The following is a 19,016-nucleotide window of genomic DNA, read 5'->3' as shown; positions in this document are numbered from 1 at the left end:
GCAAAGTCATGAGAAAATGATATATTCTAATTAATAGCATCTGGATAATTCCCTGGTGGTCCAGTGGTTAGGACTAGGTGCTTTCACTGCCAGGGCCTGGATTCAATCCCTGGTTGGGGAACTAAGATCCTGCAAGCTGCACAGCATGGCCAAAAAAAAAAAAAAAAAAAAATTAACAGCATCTTCAAAAAGCATTTATTACCATTGTTATTGGCCAGGAAACTTTGGTAAAGCTATAATTACTACGTCTTTAGAAGGATTTTCCAAGAGGTAACTTTTTCCTTCTTGCTTCTAGAGTGTTTCTGTGAAGGTCAGCAATCTTAAGTACCCTATAAATTCACCCTCTGTTTTAAATGTATCCTAGCCCTTTGGAGCTACCCGAAGTACCACCTCAAATGAGGGCTGTCATCTTCCTCTGCTGTTTTCCTGACATACTAGTGGACCATTGAAAGATAAAAGACTAAACAGATTGAAATCAGGTTTGGAGATGATATTTACGTTGTACAAGGTTCTTTTCTCCTTACCTGTCCCGTTTCAGCATTTTTTATCAGTGACTTGGATTAATGCCATGCCTGTCAAATTTGCTGATGGTCATGTAGTTTTGATATTGCATGATATATTTAGAATCCAAAAAAAATCTGTGTAATCTGAAATGATGGGTTGAAATTAGCCAGATTAATTTTCAAAGGAATAAAACACTAGATTCCTATATGAACTTCAAAACACAACTATAAGAGTACACACAGAAATGAAGAACATAACTTATTGCCAGGTTATATATAAAGAATATTAAAGAATTTTAGATGACTGTAACTCAGTACTAATTGGTAGTAAAATGTGGTTGACAAAAGAGCTCCTGTGATCCTGTGATCCTTGTTCATTAATGTAAACAGAGTTGGCCAGAATAAAAGAGATATATTGTTCCTTTATTCAGCAACAGGTGTTTATTCATTGAGGGCCTGGTATGGTCTGGGCAGACCCGGATATTTAGGTTTGGCTCTCTACTTTGAGAACTTTGAACAGTGGGAGAAGATTGAGAAAAAAGAGTCAGCTGGTTAGGGAATTTAAAAATCTTGTTTGGAAGGAGAGGGGGTGGAGGGTGGTGATTGGTTTGCAACAAAAAACGGTGATGTGTAAGTTGGCAGTGATGGCAGTCTTCAGATAACTCAGAGGTTTGTCACTCCTGGGGAGGAAGGGTTTGACTTTGATGTGATTTTTTGGGGATAGATGTCAGACCAGAGGGTAGATGGTACAGAGGGATAGATTTGGAGCCAGTAGAAGGAGAGACTCTTGCAGTGTCAGAACTCCACTTAACAATGAAATGGAACTGTGTCCTGAGTTGCTGAAGTCTCATAACCTCAAAGGCATGTCATATAAGAGATTCAAACTTTAGGTATATGGTTAGACTAAATGGCCTGTACTGTCCTTCCAAAACAGGACAGTTTGATTCTTTTAATGTTTCTTCAGCACTCAGTGGAAAGGAAAAAGGATTCAGAAGCCTTGCAAGCAGTTTGGGAAAGCCTGTTCACATCCACACACTGTTTTCAATAAGCTGTGGTTTGCTGCCATGCCTACTGACTATTAAATCTAATTCTATATTTACAATTGAATGGTTAGGAGGGAGTACAAAAAAGAGCATCTATTTCTTTTTATTTCTTTGCATGTCCAACCGTTACACCTTTTCTAGTCCTGGAGATACTAGAACCTCATGTGTTGTGTGTGTGTTTGTGTGACTGAGAGTGAGAGAGAAAGAGAAAGAGGGAGGGAGAAATGGTGTACTTTATAAAGGGAAAGACAAGCTCCAAATAGCCTGTCATAGTAAAAATCCTAGTGCAGTGAGTGAAGTTGAGTAAAAGTAGGCCTGTTAAATGTACCAAGGATAAAAAAGCATATGAACAAGTTTCAGTTACTCTAAGGGAGATAGAGAATTAGAATCTTGTAGGTAGGAGAAATTTGTTTTCCTGAATGATAAACATGAATTTCATGAGGTGGCTGATGGAGTGTTTTTCTTATCAGAAATCAATTATGATTGAGGGATCTGCTACCCATCAGTGTACTTTGATAAACGTCCTGCCATATCCCTTCAGCCTTTGAAAAGAAAAGATTTCTTCTGACTGATGTCACTTGTTTGAAATTATGAGGGGTGTTCCATTTCATGAGAGTTAGAGTGTGTAACAGTTAAAAGTACAGGCCCAGAACCTGAATGTGTTTAAATTACACATGGCAGACCTTTAGCAAGTTACTTAATCTCCCTGTCCCTCAGTTTCCCCATATATCTAATGGTGGTGTTAAAAATAGTACCTGCCTTAGAGGTTTGTTGTGAGGATAACTTAATATATTGATATATGTGAAGAGTTTAGAGTGATACCTGGTAGCTTAAAGTGCTATATGAGTCTTCATTGTTGTTATTTAGTGTTCCTGTTTAATACAAGTTTCTACTTAGCTTCAAAGCTGAAATCTTAGTATATAAAAAATATATGGTATGTCCACATAACCACAAATTTTGTGTTTTACTGGCTTGGCTATATGTTGATATTAAGAGTATCATTAGAAACATTTGTTTGTTTCTCTTTCAGAGCAGCTTAAGTAAACAGTCTTATCCTATTCAGAAATCTCCTTGCATAAAATGTAATCTCAGTTATTCTAGACAGGCTGGTTAAAAATTCCAGCAGAACAGTTGGAAAATAGTGGTGAGAGAAGTATTTATGGGAAAACTTTACCCATGTCTATTTTTCTTGTTCTGCATAAGTTAACGGACTAGTTTCCTCTCTCTCTCTCCCCCTCACCTCCCCGTAACACCATGTGTCTTAAGGCAATAAGTACTCTGACAAAATTTGTTGATAATATAACCACAGTGGATCATCACCTGTATCCGTTTGATACTCTCCTTGTCTTGCCTGCCCTCTAGAGTTCATGGAAAAGGTTCTTACAGAATTAATCTTTTTATCCACGGTGTCTGACATCTCATAATGCTCAGTAAGTTGAGCCAGATGAATGACCCTCCTTTCCTCGAGTCCTGTTGCAGTTTTGTGGCTCCTGTGATATATACACCGAGTTATAAAAATGGTTAACTTCATTCCTGAAATGTGTTCACAGCTCACATTGATGAATAATAGATTCTGTCTGCTGTATAATTAGGAAAAGTGAAGTCTAGCCTGGAAAGTTTACTAGTCCAGTGTTCCTGGTTGCAACTGACAGAGATTCTTGTGTCTGTCACCAAAACTGTGTCCGTGGAGATAACTTGAAGACTATTGCTGTCATTGTGACCCAACCCAGGTTCCTATGATATTACCCTTGCCTCTTCTATTTTCTTTTCATCTTCACCAACTACGCTCTGTAGTTTCCTCCATCTGCTTTCCCCATTCACTTCATTCTCCTGCTATACCTTACTCTCTGTTGCTTTTCTGTGACTTACCCTCTTTAGGGCTTTCTTTCCCTTGGGGTATGAGGGCTGAATGGGGATGAGCCTTGGGCACTGGATCCCAATTCTTCCAATTCAGCACAAGATGACAAGTTACTTCCTACCACCTGTGGGTAGCTTGATGCTTTAGAGTAGGACATGATAAGACCTGAGTGGGCCCAAAGGTCAAACTTGCAGTTATTTGGACCACTAGCAACACACATGTCTGGAATTGTGAGACAACTCAAGAGATTTTGGAGCTAGACAGCATTTTTAGAGTATTACTATATTTCCCCATTTTAAAGCTATAAGTGGCCTCTTATATACCTGGTTAATTGAAAAGAGCAAGTTTCTGTTATGTGGAGCTTGGTAAAAGTTGAAAGGTTTAGGTATTTCTTAGGACTTTTGCAAACTTAAAAGTAACAAATGGCACTTCTACTGTTAACTCTCATCTCCATTGAAGATGGAGAGCAGATCCTAGAGATGCTAAATAACTAATGCTGAGTCATATCATGGGGGAGAGCCAAGAGTAGGAATCAGTAGTTCCAATGGTACTTGTCCACTAAGCATACATTTCCTTTCAAGCTGTTAATACTTTTGGCTACTATTAGAATATTTTTGCCAGTGGATTTATTTACTTTCGATTAAATGTCATTCGATTCTTCAATTCCATGTGCCCTTGAATTCTCAAGTAGAGAATTGTCATTCTGATTTTCTAATCTTCTTTCTTCTCCTATTATTACTAAATAGAAAGATATTTTTGTTGAGCTGCATGCTATGTCCTACCCCTTCCTACTGATCTATAAGCTTTTCCATTGGCTTTCTTTCTGTTTCCTGCTGCTTTCTTGCTTCATAATTGAAGGGAGGATTCAGACCCATCCAGGTAACAAACTACTGGTTCTGCATGGCCTCTTTATTTCTCTATTATCTTATTATTATTATTAGAGTGAGATTGATTGTCTGCTGATGAATACACGCATTCACAGTGGGAATTTACTATTGGTAATATTGTTTCAAGGCTTTTAAGCCTGCAGTGAAAACCATAAACAACCACAAGTACTGGTTACCATTTGAAAGATTTGAGATGTGCTCCTTCCAGACCATTCTCAAGCCTGTCTAGATTTTCCACTTTTATTGCAAACTATTTGAGAAAAGAAAATTGGGTTCAGTTTAGTATGAGATTGCCACTATTTGCAAAATGAAGGCTTTTCCTATCATGTGACAATTAGCGTGTGACAACCCTACAGATGGTTTTAGTTTAATTTGACCTTGATAAACTGAGATGAAAATTTTAATGTCCAGAAAGATTTATTGTTATTCTAAATACTTTATAAATGACTTGGATGGTAGTTTTTTAGGGGACTACTTAAATTTTTAATAAGTTGATAATGAGCTATCTACTCTTTATGGAAGAAGCAATGCTTTTATACAACAGAACAACTTTTAGAGAGATACCAACTACCCCTTTTGTTATATTTTACCACACATTTTAAAATTAATAATTTATGGTATGGAATTTTTAGTTTAAATTAGCTGAGATTTCATTTTAAAAGTGAGGCTGCCCTACCGTTTTCAAATGAGTGACAGCATTGATCAAAGCCTGAATCGGTGTGGCTATGCCTCATGTGGAATGCTTTTTGTGAACCCAGATATAGGCAATTAAGTCTCTCTTTATGTATGTTGTATTTCTAATTCAAGTTGATAAGATTTTTATAAGTGGAAAAAAGGAGAAAGCTCAAGATAGTAAAATTTACATACTGCCCTTTGTAAAAAAAAAAAAAATATATATATATATATATATTTTTTTTTTTTCTCCCCTCCTCAGTTTTTCCAGAGGCCTCAAATACAGCCTCCTAGAGCTACCATCCCGAACAGCAGTCCTTCCATTCGTCCTGGTGCACAGACACCCACTGCAGTGTATCAGGCCAATCAGCACATCATGATGGTTAACCACCTGCCCATGCCGTACCCAGTGCCCCAGGGTCCTCAGTACTGTATACCACAGGTAAAGTATTTCTCAGATCCATGTGGTCCATCAGCAGAGTGGGGATTAACTCAGCTTCTCATCAGAGGGAACAGGGAGGGTGGCTTGTAGCTTTGGTTTTTAGTGATGGGTGAACTTTTCTGTTGGATATAAGTCTAAGCCATTTTGTCATTTTTCATAATATCATAAGGAGATATTTCTTCATCTCTTAAAATTTTCTAAGATGATAGAGAAATTGTTTTTATATCCTAGCTTTCTCCCAATCTGTTACCCACAACCAGCTGCTCTAAAATAGAGTCCATAACTACCTGTTCTAGTAATACCATTCAGTGTCATTGAAAGCTATCAGCCTGAAATAACTTTACAATGAGCTGATGTCTGCCTGTGCCCTGATTTGCTGTATGGCTTTACCTAAGGCACACCTTTTTTTTCACCTCATTACATCTTTTTTTTTAATTGAAGTATATTTGATACGCAATATTGTGTTAGTTTCAGGTGTGCAGCAAAGTGATTTGGTTATACATATGTATATTCATTTTTTTCAGTTCTTTTCCATTATAGGTTATTACAAGATACTGAATATAGTTCCGTGTGCTATACAGTAAATCCTTGTTGTCTATCTACTCATTGCATCTTAATGGCAAGCAGGTGTTTTGAATGTGTTTAACAAAGTGGCTTTACCTCCTTTAAATGATTCTCTTACACACACATACACGCACATGCACACACACACACACACACGCACACCTTTATTTTTCCATAGTAAGCTACCTTCATGTTACTTCCTAAATGTCTGTAACCCCTCTCTTGCAGTACCGTCATAGTGGCCCTCCGTATGTTGGGCCCCCACAGCAGTATCCGGTTCAGCCACCAGGGCCAGGTCCTTTTTATCCTGGACCGGGACCCGGGGACTTCCCCAGTGCTTATGGTAAGTATGAAAAATTAGGCAATTTTCTGCTAGTTTGTTGTGCTTATTTCATTTTGTTGTTTGGCAGGTCAGTTAGGTAGTGAGGTTTGGTGGTGTGAAAGACTTTTAAATAAAATGTTGCAAACAGTTCTGACCTGAAAGCTTTTTTTTTTTTTTCGAGTGGCTTACAAGGAAAGAATATTATAGAAACGTATTTAGTTAACGACACCTTCTGAAGGAGCTGGTAATTCTGTTGCAAAGAGCCCGTGTCTCAAGAGTCTGATGTCTGCTGCTGGCTCATGATTACCTAGATTGTTGCTGGATTTTTGCTGAATACATAAATACACCTTATCTCCCTTCCATAATTTCTTTTTTTCTAAGCATTTACCACCATTTACCAAAACATTTGTTAATGTTTTCTCACTAGAATGTAATATCCACGAAGGCAGGGAATTTTATTTGTTTTGTTTACTGCTATATCCCTAGCACCTAGAGAACAGTGACTGGTAGGCACTTAGAGAATATACATGGGATGACTGAATTTAACTCAGTATACCTGTGATTCCTTTTCTGCAAAATTTTGGTAAGATCTGTGTCATGGGGAGGTTTTGAGGATTAGTTAAATGGAAATGCCTTGAAAAATTACAAGTATTTTTAATGTAGAGAAGCAAGCACCAAGCTTATACTTGGTGTGTGAACCGATACTAAACTAAGGAGTAATGAAAATTACTTATTTTATTCAGTAAATTTCTACTACATACCACACTTGTTTTTTTTCCTTAGAAGGCGAATTATAAGTGATAAAATCAGCAAATACTAGAAAAGTTAAACTTTAAGATTCAGTAAGGGGACTCCCCTGGTGGCACAGTGTTAAGAATCCGCCTGCCAATGCAGGGGACATGGGTTCAAGCCCTGGTCTGGGAAGATCCCACATGTGTCAGAGCAACTACTCCCATGCGCCACAAGTACTGAGCCTGTGCTCTAGAGCCCGCAAGCCACAACTACTGAGTACACATGCCACAACTACTGAAGCCCGCGCACCTAGAGCCCGTGCTCTGCACCAAAGAAGCCACCGCAATGAGAAGCCCATGCACTGCAATGAAGAGTAGCCCCTGCTCACCACAACTAGAGAAAGCCCGTGCGCAGCAGGGAAGACCCAGCAAAAATATTAATTAGTTAATTAATTAAAAAATAATTATTTTTAAAAAATTCAGTAAGCATCGCTCTTTTCCATTACAGCAAGGATATATTAAAATTTTAACTTGTTCTTTTAAGATGGTAACCCACCCTAGATAAACATGTATCCACTAACTGATTTCCTAACATTGGGATTAGTGGCTCAGTTAAAAACCTTTATAGAATAATTGATGGGTATTAGAATAACCCAAGAAGGTTTCCTTTAGGTTTTGAGGTGAAATAGGCAAAGCAACCAAGTGTTAACTAGCTTTACTTCTTTTAGAAAAGGAAAACCTTTCTGTTACTTGTGAAACTGCTATTTCAAAATGATGTACTTTAAAACTTCATTAAATGTCTCAAATATATATGTTTATTTAACATGGCTTTATTAAGTGGTATTTTTACTAAGAAATACTTGATATTTTCAGAATAATACATGTTTACACATATGTTTAAAAGGAAAATAATATATGCACATTACCCAGCTTTAACATAGAATATTGCCAGTACTGTTGAGGTACTTGTGCATCCCTTGAACTTAGCTTTAAGGCACAGTTTTCACACAAGTCTAGTGCCTTTGTATTGGTACTTGCTCTGAAAATTTAAATCCAATTAAAATTATCTTGAGGTGTAAAATTGGCTGTTGTTGTTATCTAGAATTTATTGAACAGAAAAACTTTAAGATGAGATTATCTGTCAGAGTAAACATGCTCAAATTAACAGTATTTCTCTTTCAAATCCATGTTGCAAAGGGAATGCAATTGTATCTTCGAATTTACAAAATTATTTTGAAAGGTTTCTCACTGAATTTTAGTCTACTGTTTATTTACGGATCACATAAATGATTTTTTGACTCAGAAAATATCATCATTATAAGTCTGTGCCAGCCCTCTTCCTTGCTCTTGAAACTACTGCTGCAGTATATATGGAAACAATACAGATGAGTTTACTAGTAGAGAAATATTTTGATGATGTGTATACACAGTATTATAACGTTTTGGTTTTATTTATTTCTTTTATATATAAGCCATATTTATTTATTTTTACAGAAAAGCAATAGATTCAGGTGCAGTTGTATCTCAGATATTGTTGATGTCTGTTCCTTTTGATAGATATTCTTTCTTCCCCAGGAAATTCTTCCATAGATCCAATAGACATTGAGTAGGTAGTTCATCACCTAGATTAAAACACTGTTTTCCTAGTTTCCTTAAGATTAGAAAGACGATCTTAAGATAGTTTTTCATTATGAAAGTAACCAAGTTGATGAAAAATACAAATAATGTAGGACATAAAAAGTTGAAATAACCAATTTTTGTCCCTCCTTACCCCCTAAAAAAATAATGATTTAACAGATTGAAACATATTTTTTTCATTGATATTTAAATAATTTTTAATGCAAATGGGCACATACTATTTTTAATGTTCTAAAACCTCCTGGTTTTTTTTCCCCATCTCACGACATATTCATGGACATCTTTCCATTTCATTGCCTATAGAATTTCAAGCTACATAGTATTCCATTTTAAGAATAAATCATAATCTAGTTCTCTGCTGATAGAAGTTTAGGTTCTTTTTGTTATTGGGGCATATGTTTTAGTTTTAAAGCCTGTCACTAGTTAGTATGTTTTTATCAGAATCAAAAGTTGAAATCTAATCATTCCCATCAATTATAGGTCCTCCAGCTATATTGCCTTGGTCTTATGGTGTAGAAGCCATAAACATTCCCTTTCTGTTTCCTTTTCTTGGAATCTCCCCTTCTCTTACCTTTTCACTTGCATTTCTTAATTTCCCTCTGATCCTGATGCCTCCCCTTTCCTCTTCATCTCTCCTGTCCTGATCTTGGGTTGGGTTTAAGGTGGGTTTGGGGATGGGATCCTACTTCTGTGTTCCAAAGCAGGAGTCCTTTCTTCTAGGGCAGAGGACCTTCCTTTATCTGAACTGGCAAGGAATGAATCCAAGACTTGTTCCTTCTTGCTCTACTGCTGGAGTTTGTGAGTTGGGTGGGCTTTTCTCCCCCCAGAGTTCTTAGTTCTTCATCCTTAACTTTGCACTTCACTCCTGCATACTAACAGTTTACTCCCCTACTTGGTTTAAACCTTGAACAGTGGTTCTCAAAAAATATTCTTAACTACATTGAATTTCAGTAACTAGGATCATAGAATTCTGTATAATTTTTGCAGTGTTTCTATAGTGTTGAGGAAAAATAACTAATGAATAGTATTTGCTCAGTGTCACTTTTCAGTTTTCCTCTTGTCAGTGCTTCTTAAATATTTTGTTGCCTGTTACATGAGAAATACCTCATGGAGACTGAAATTATTTCCAGGCCAACCCTAGAGGGTGATCGCCCAAGATGAAAAGCATAGTTTTGGGAGCAAAGGGATGTGGTTGATGGTGGCAGTGATGTTGAGGAAGAAAAAAAAGATTGAGACTTTACAGTGGTAGATGGCCCCGTTCTCTCTTACTTCAAGCCAGTATACTCTCCTTTTTTCTCACTCTGTCATGTCATTTCCCTTTCCTTCTGTCATCTTCTTTCCACTCTTTCCCTGAGTCTCTGTGGGGGCTTGGGCACCTTGTTCAGCTCGTAAGAGCTGAGGGAGTCATTGTTCCCCGTAGTGTGTGAAGGTGGGAAACTTTTTTGGCACCTCAAATTCAGTTTGATTGTGTTTTCGCAGAGCGGCAATACATTATTATTATGTGTATATTATGGGATAAATTGATTTTTATGTGCCAGCCTGCATATTTAACCACTATATTTATCTTTGTTTCTATGGGAAATTGAAGGTTTTGAAAGGTTTTGGAAGACCTGGAATGTGTAAGACATTTGTGCTAAGTATTCTGTGGAATGTAGATGTTGAGGTATTCTCCGTGCCTTTCAGGAACTTATTTGTGTGATGTTTGTGCTTGGGGTTTTGCCAATGAGATGAAATCTAAATATTGACTAGACCAGTTGTTCCCATATCTTTCAGTATCCTGGGCAAGTGAAATATAAAGTAAAGTAAAATAAAGGAAGAAACATACATGACTATTACATTTAAAATTTTGCCAATAAGACTTTTAAAGCAAACTGCTACTTACTGTATCATTTCCTATAGGAAGGCTGTTTTAAGAACACAAGAGTAAGACTGAAATAATTTCAAAAAAGGAACAGTCCTTTCCAAAAATGTCAAGTTGGCAAGCCTGTAGTTGTGTGTGTATGTGTGTATTTCATGGTTATTATTGTATATATTTTGCCGTATATCATTGGCACCTTTTATATAGACTGGGGTTAGGAGAACCACTGATATAGAATAAGAGTCAGCAAACTTTTTCTGTAAAGGACCATATATAGTAAATATCTCAGGCTTTGCAGAACTAGGATCCCATCCCCACACCCACCTTTAACCCAAACCATTCAGCTCTGCCATAGTAGTGGGAAACCAGCCATAGAGAGTAGATAAAGTGTTGTTTGTGGGTGTCTTCCCATAATACTTTATTTACAAAATAAATGGTATTAAGCTGAATTTGGGCCTCCTGATCTAGACAAACCTACCTCTTCCATGAATAAGAGTTCCAGAGACATTAAGTAACTTGCCTGATAAATGGTATGTAAAAGTGATTCACATTTTTAATAGAATAAAATAAATGTTTTAAATGTCCCTGCCTATGTAAGAAGTTGGATTAGATTATTTAAAAAAAAAAGACTGTTGTTTGGTAGGGCAGAAGGCCTGCTCTGCTGGGGTCCATAGTTGACTAAATGTTTTACTAATTTAGTGTTTAACTCCCCACTATATTGAGATTATCCTGTTCTGCCAGGTTTATTCAGCTGGTATTTATTGTTGCATATATTATACATCAGCCTCTGCCCCAATGATGTTGATTCAGAACTGATTCATTAGAAGAATCTGATTTTTTTTTAAGTGATGTTTTACCTTTTGGATCTTATTTCACTTAGCTTAAAAAATAAGGCAAGGTGAGCCAATTGTATTGCTTGTGTAACAGCATTCGAAACCAATTTTAGGGGTTTGTTTTGTGAGTTTTGGAGCTAGTGACGTATATGGTAGTATAGAATTGCTTATTTGAGCTCTGCTTTGATAATACTTTGCTCACTTATTAGAGGATAGCTAATGTGTTTTTGTCTTTGAATTTACTCAAATCCTAGTCATGCTGTTTACATCAGCCCTGTTTAGTTCTTTTCCAAATCTGATTCTCGAAACCTGATTGATACCTGCAGAGTTCTGATACTGCAAATCATAGTGCTTCCGAGAAATTTCCACTTGAGGATTATTATTATGATGATGGTGGGGATGGTGAAGATGTTGATGATGACAGTGATAATGGAGCCTACATTATTTGACTTCTTACTAAAGTACCAAGGATTTTACCAGTATTAACTATCTTCATACACATTTCTTTCCTTCTTGTTACTTTGACTGCTATCCATCTCTCCCACTAAAGGCTAATCATCACTTGTGCACCCATCATATATGTACCCATTTAAGGCTGTTACTCTAGCAGTTCTCGTCTCTCTTTCCTACATTATCATTTTTTTTCTCCCTCTGCTGGATTAGTTTTATCAGCATACAGGTATATTGTTTCATTCCCATCTTTTAAAAAAAAAAGGTTTTTTTTACTTCATATTTTTGTCCACCTATAGCCCATTTTTCTGCTTCCTTTAGGACTTTTTTTTTTTTTTTTTTTTTTTTTGTGGTCGCGGAGCACAGGCTCTGGATGCGCAGGCCCAGCGGCCATGGCTCACTGGCCCAGCGCTCTGCGGCACGTGGGATCCTCCCGGACCGGGGCACAAACCTGCATCCACTGCATTGGCAGGCGGACTCTCAACCACTGGGCCAACAGGGAAGCCCCCTTTAAGACTTAAGAAAAAGAGCTGTCTGTACTCACTGTCTTCATTTTCTGAAGACAGATAAGGATGCACACCTCCACCCCCACCCAAACAACTTTTGTCAAGGTCACCAGTGAATTCTACTTTGCTAAATCTTAATTGACCTCCCAGTACCATTTGACATAGTTAAGCACTCTGCCCATTCTTGGACCATTCATCTCCTTTGCTGGGTTTTCTTCATATCTGTGACCTCTAAACAACATAGAGTGCCTTGGGAGTTCCATGGTGATCCAGTGGTTAGGACTCTGTGCTTTCACTGCCGTGGGCCCAGATTGAGTCCCTGGTCAGGGAACTAAGATCCTGCAAGCAATGCAGCGCCGCCAAAAAAAGGTCACTATTAAAATAAATAAATAAATAAACAGCATAGAGTGCTTCAAAGTTTAGTTCTTGGGCTTCTTTTCTGTTTGAACTCATTTCCTGAGTTACCCAGTCTCATGGTTTAAATACTGTCCGTATAGTCTAATTCCAAAATGGATACCTATTCTCCGACTCCAGACTTGTGTCTCTTTTGGCCTACTTGATATCTCTGTTTGAAAGTCTAATAAGAATGTCAAAACTTTACATGTCCAAAATTGAGCTCTTGATTTTTCTGCCCTAAATTGTACTCTTCCTCATCTCAGTAAATAAATAAATAACACAGTAAATAGTACCTCCATCCTTCCACTTGCTCAGACAGACCTTAAGAATTTTCCTTGACACTTGTTTCTCTCACACCCACATCTAATCCCTTAGCAAGTCTGGAGGTTCTACTTTCAAAAATATCCAGTATCTGACCCCTTCTTACCACCTCTGCTATAAGCACTCTGGTTTAATAGTAATTATAATAATAGTCAAAGTTTTGAAAGTTCAAAAGGATTCATTGAGGTGGGTAGGTAGAAGTTAATTTCAGGCAGAAGGGCAGTATAGTCATAGGCATGAACAATGTTGAAGAGATTGGTGTACTCAAGGGATAGGAATACGTTATACCTTAGAGCAAAGGTGTGGAGTTTGAGAATGGTAGAAAATGTAGTTTGGAACCTGGATTCCTAGTGGCTGGACTTTATCTTTAGGCTGCTTGTTATCAGCCCCAACAGTAGGACATTCACCAAACCTAAATGGTAGCTCCCTGTGGCAGTGGTTCTCCATAAGTAAGGAGAAGAATTAGACCACCCCAACCCCCAAGATGATGAGATATATTCTCCTGCCCCTGACCAAACCCACACACAAGACACATCCACACAAACCTTTGAGAATCATGGTTGGAGGCAGTGGGCCCCCAGGATAGATGTTTTTTTTAAGCAGTAACTCTGGTGGTAGTCTGCAGGAGTTCCTTATTTAGTTGTTTTTATAGTGGATGCTGAAGAAAAGATAGATGCTTATGACTGTTTGGGAATCATTCCTTGACCACTTCAGTAGCTGGAGGGAAGCTGGTGGAAAGAGCTGAGCAAGAAGAATGCTTATTTTTGTCTGTTACTTTTTTTTAAAACGAATTGTCTAGATTTACAGTGCCATTACTAGTCTTATAGTGGTTGACAAAATAACTGAATGCTTTTTTTCATTCTTTTCCAATTCTTTAGGAGCGCCTTTTTACCCAAGTCAGCCAGTGTATCAGTCAGCACCTATCATAGTGCCTACGCAGCAGCAGCCCCCTCCAGCCAAGAGAGAGAAAAAAACAGTAAGAGATCTTCATTAAGTTTTCTCACTTTAAAATTGAATGTCCATTTACTTATCAAATAAGTTTATCCACAGCTGTAATAATTATTCACCTCAGTTCCCAAATGACTGCCAATTTTTATTCCTCCCTTATATCCTCACCACTAGACCTGGAGGATTTGTATGGGCATATAACTAGACGTTGCAAGTACCCTTTGCTTAATATCAATTTTCAACACGCGCTGAGCTAGCTATGCTAAATGACAACATGCCATCCAGCTCCAGAACAGGAAGGTTTAATCTTCTAAAGTCTCACTAAGTGGGAGGAATTTGAGCTCGGTTCTCACATCCTTATTGTCCTTTAACTCTAGTCCTAGTCAGCTCTATATTCAAATGTGAATTGACAGGGGAAAAATAGCACAAGAGAAAATGGGCATAGTATTAAGGACAGCAAGAAAAATCTTTCCTATAGAATATATTTATTTTAAGAAACAGAAAGCAGAATTTAGAAAATGTAATTGTTTTAAATAAATTACAGAGGCTTTGCCTCTATCTAGTCAGGCAGGCCCAAGAGAATTAGAGTACAGTAATATGAAATACGCACTGCAGAATATTTTGTAGAACAGTGGCTTGCAATCTTTTATCCATCAGAACACACAAAATGAATGATGTTTATAAGAGCTTCCCACATTCACACAGATAAAATAGGTGGGAGTGACATCATAGCAATACTCTTGCAAGTACTCTCATTTAATAAAAATTAATGAGGTTCAGAACTTTGGTTCTTTTTCATCAGAGACAAATTATTTGTGCACACATCATAATAAACATGACATGCCAATGTATCATGACACTACAGTTGAGAAACTGCTGTGGAAATGTTGACACAGCATGGTAGATATTGGACTTGAAGAACACTCTCAGAATGCAGAAAAATTAATAAAGAAAATAATGGAAATGGAAGACAGTATTAATAGATGTTACTGAAAAAGAAAGTAGAATAACTGAATTGTAAAACAGTACATAAAACTGTAGTAGGGGACTTCCCTGGTGTTGCAGTGGTTAAGAATCCGCCTGCCAGTGCGGGTTTGAGCCCTGGTCGGGGAAGATCCCACATTCTGCAGAGCAGCTAAGCCCGTGCACCACAACTACTGAGCCTGTGTGCCACAACTACTGAAGCCCATGCACCTAGAGCCCGTGCTCCACAAGAAGAGAAGCTACTGCAACGAGAAGCCCGCACACCGCAGTGAAGAGTAGTCCCCGCTCACTGCAACTAGAGAAGAGCCCACACACAGCAACGAAAACCCAGTGCAGCCAAAAATAAATAAATAAATAAATTAATTAATTTTTAAAAATCCAAAAAACTATAGTAAGCATAAGATTCTATACCTGAAAAAATAGCTGATAGTAGAAATCTTAATAAAGACCTACTCCCAGGAAAGCTTCCAGATACAAATGGTTTTATTAGTGAATTCTTTGAAATTTTCAAGAAGCCAAGGCTAGCTTGATAAGCTCTGGATTAAATGACAAACAGAGGGGGGGCTTTCAGCACTGTCCCAGGACGGAAGGCCTAGACCCAGGTACTCCATCTCCATTATAGCACCATCTCCACTGATGTCTATGCATAGGTAGCCTTCAAAAAAATTAAAAGAAGACCATACACATTGTTCTGTATCTTGCATCTTTTCATTTACCAGTACATCTTGACAGTCATTCCATATTAGTACATGTAGATCAATCTCTTTTTTTCTACTGGCTGTTTGGTATTTAATTGTAAGGATGTAGCATAAATTTTTTTATTTTATTTTTTATACAGCAGGTTCTTATTAGTTATCCATTTTATACATATTAGTGTATATATGTCAATCCCAATCTCCCAATTCATCACACCACCACCGCCCCTTGCCACTTTCCCCCCTTTGGTGTCCATATGTTTGTTCTCTACATCTGTGTCTCTATTTCTGCCCTGCAAACCAGTTCATCTGTACGATTTTTCTAGGTATCACATATTGTAGCATAAAGTTTTAATTACTATGTTCTTGATCAGCCTTTAGAATCTTTCTGTGTCTGCTGGGGAAAAAAACAGTATTGCAATGAGCATCTTTACATACATATACAAGGTTATCTGCAACATAAATCCCTATTTCTGAGTCCTAGGATATGGATATTTTACATTTTGTTAGAGAACCATTTAAGGGCTTTAAAACTTTAGATAGTAACTTCCATATTTTAAAACTCTTTTATGAATCTTGTCTTATGTTAAGCATTATAAATAAAATCAGTCAATTTGGCATTGCTTAAAAGACAAGTGTTAATACTTTGCCTTTTTCACGTAGAAATTTATCCAACTAGGTTTCATTTTAGCTTGTTGTGCTAATTAATTCAAGTCAGAGCTAATGGCCTAAATTCTTTTGAATGACCCCCTCTGGTTCTGTGATTGAAATCAAGTTAAATGTGGTGATTGTCAGCTTTGACGTTTGACAGGTTTCCCAGTTTGTATCTTTATACATCATATGCCTATAAATCTACTACATAGACACCCATCTATAAATATGCCATCTTATTTGTAACCTTATAGATAAGAATTCGAGATCCAAACCAGGGAGGTAAAGACATAACAGAGGAGATTATGTCTGGAGGTGGCAGCAGAAATCCTACTCCACCCATAGGGAGACCCACATCCACACCTACTCCTCCTCAGGTAAGACAGAATGTGCCATGATGGATGATGATGTGTATTTTTTGTTCACTAACCTCTACTGAGCTCTTCTTTCTTCTATAGCCACTTGACTGTACTTTTCCTTTCTCTCAGTTGTCTCATAGCCTCGAATATCTAAATGATATTTAAACAGACATGTTGTTTCTCTTTGTAAACTGTTATAACTTCCAACTTTTTATTGGTAATATTTCTCTGTATTGTCTTCACATTCAGAGCATAGCTGCTGCCACTCTTCCTAATGAACTATTATTGCATGGTACCAAAAGGAGCTGCATTCCTATGGAAACCTCATCATTAAATGAGTATTTTATATTTTCAATATGGAGTCTTAGGAATTAAATGCTACACTCTGTGATAATATTAACATTAAAATTGAGAATTTAAATATTTTTATTGAACTGTGTTGTTTGAGATGATTGCCTGTGTTATTCAGAGCATATTTAAATGTATTATAGGTATACCTCTTACTTTTTAGTACTACATAAATGAGCTTCTTGAGTGGAGGGTGTCTTCTTTAATCATTTGCAAAGGTTATTAACAAGTTCTAGCAAACACCTTTTTGTTCCTGTTGCAGAATGTGGTTATCACGATCTTCTAAGAGTTCACTTTCTTGCTTTTAGATATCAAGGCTTTCCAGGAGAAGCTGAGGTTTAGCAAACTATGATAGAAAATGGACACCCCCCCCCACAAGTTTGACAGAATTTTGATTTCATCATTGGGTTACTTTAAATTCTGCTAAACCATTCAGAGGAGAAGAGTGATTTCAAATCTTCAAAATATCTAAAGTGAATGCTCAGCATATAAATCAGACATAACCAAAGTTGTTAAGGTCTAAGGATCTGCTTGCTTCCCCCTCTTGTGGCAGGATGGTGAGGTACTTCTCAGAGCCCAGTTTACAAAACAGGTGATATGGATGATCAAATATAAGGCATTTCAGAATGACAGACTATTGACTTGATTTTAGTAGTACTATATAGGTTAAAAAAAAAGTTCTTTAAAAATTGAGCTCACAAACAGATGTCTAAGTTTAGAGCCCCTTGAAAATCTGTGAATTTTGAGTAGACCTAAAACTTGGGACTTTGTATAATGATGTGTTTCACTTGGAAACGATGATACTCTCTGGCTGACTTTTATCTCAGTCCTTCCATCATCTAGCTAAATATAATATGTAACCATCTAGATATATGAATTGTAAGGTTATGTTAATGCTTGTTAATAGAACTTTTCACCATTCCCTGTTATTTCCCCAGGGATATTCCAAATCTGGAATGATTGAACAGGGCTTATACTTAATCTTGTCCCTGTACGTAAACGTGGGACAAGCACCATATACACATTTAAGTTATCCACTTATGTGCTCTGTTAGGTGGGAACATACTATAGCAAAAATTTAGGATTAGTTGATCGAGGCAGTTCAATTTTGGTCTGTATTTTCCCACATTAATTAAAATATTGTTACTGTCCAACTATGTAGTCGACAACCTTTTGTTGATTTGTGTTTAAATTCTCAACTTGAATATATATTAGTATATCTTTTTGCATTTTAATTCCCTGTGGGTTGGTTTGTATTTCTTTAATCTCACCAAGCTTGATCCTACCCTCTTCTGGTTATCTCTGTCCTTAATCACAGGAATCCTTTTGCTCTTTATCTTTCCCCAGGGATCCCAGGCCTGAATACGAATGTATGTGTTTGGGTAATCATAAAGCCCATTAAATGTATATTTTTATTTGATAAAGGTCATCAGTCAATTATTATAATGTTGGTAGTTCTTTTTGAGGTGTAATGTTGTCTTGAAGCATCAGTTTATTTTATTAGGTAGTTGCATTTAAATCCACACTTAACGATCTGTTGTCTTTCCAAATGCATGAACTTCATGGAATGAATAAATAGCCTCTTAACAGACATATGTACTAGAAATACTTCATTTTCCTCTTAAGAATAACAACAGTGCAAGTGTGATGATGGCAACCGACACTTGGCTTCATTTTCTAGAAATTCATGGAGAGTGGTGCACATAGAGTAGGAGAGGATATCCCTGGTTAGGGGAGGCAATCATTAATGCCTAATTGTTATGCCATGTAAAAATGTTGACCCAATGTTTCAAAAGAAGCTAGAAATCAATCTGCGAGTTTTAATCGGCAACTAATTCTACTAATAAATAGCACTATGCTAGCCAAATAAGATCCTTTAGGTTTAACCTAAAAACTGCTAGTTTGTAGCCTTGGCCTAATTCTAAATAGATCCTAGACCACAGTCTTAGTAAGTAAGACTGCAGATGAGACAACCCTTTTCAGAATTTATGACTAAATAGTAAATAC

The 19,016-nt window shown here is 37.1% G+C and overlaps 1 protein-coding gene across 12 annotated transcripts in view; it reads left to right on the top strand.

The window, feature by feature from the left end:
* EIF4G3 (eukaryotic translation initiation factor 4 gamma 3) overlaps positions 1 to 19,016 on the top strand; it is a 390,751-nt gene that overhangs the window by 213,864 nt on the left and 157,871 nt on the right. For all 12 annotated transcript variants that reach the window (XM_060089107.1, XM_060089108.1, XM_060089099.1 and 9 more), the window contains 4 exons: positions 5,226 to 5,405; positions 6,198 to 6,312; positions 13,903 to 14,000; positions 16,557 to 16,679. In XM_060089107.1, coding sequence (XP_059945090.1) covers positions 5,226 to 5,405; positions 6,198 to 6,312; positions 13,903 to 14,000; positions 16,557 to 16,679 — 516 coding nt within the window. The remainder of the gene's footprint in view (positions 1 to 5,225; positions 5,406 to 6,197; positions 6,313 to 13,902; positions 14,001 to 16,556; positions 16,680 to 19,016) is intronic.

This window comes from Mesoplodon densirostris, chromosome 2 (genome assembly GCF_025265405.1).
Source record: "Mesoplodon densirostris isolate mMesDen1 chromosome 2, mMesDen1 primary haplotype, whole genome shotgun sequence".
Lineage (NCBI taxonomy): Eukaryota > Metazoa > Chordata > Mammalia > Artiodactyla > Ziphiidae > Mesoplodon > Mesoplodon densirostris.
This window is presented reverse-complemented; position numbering and strand designations above follow the sequence as displayed.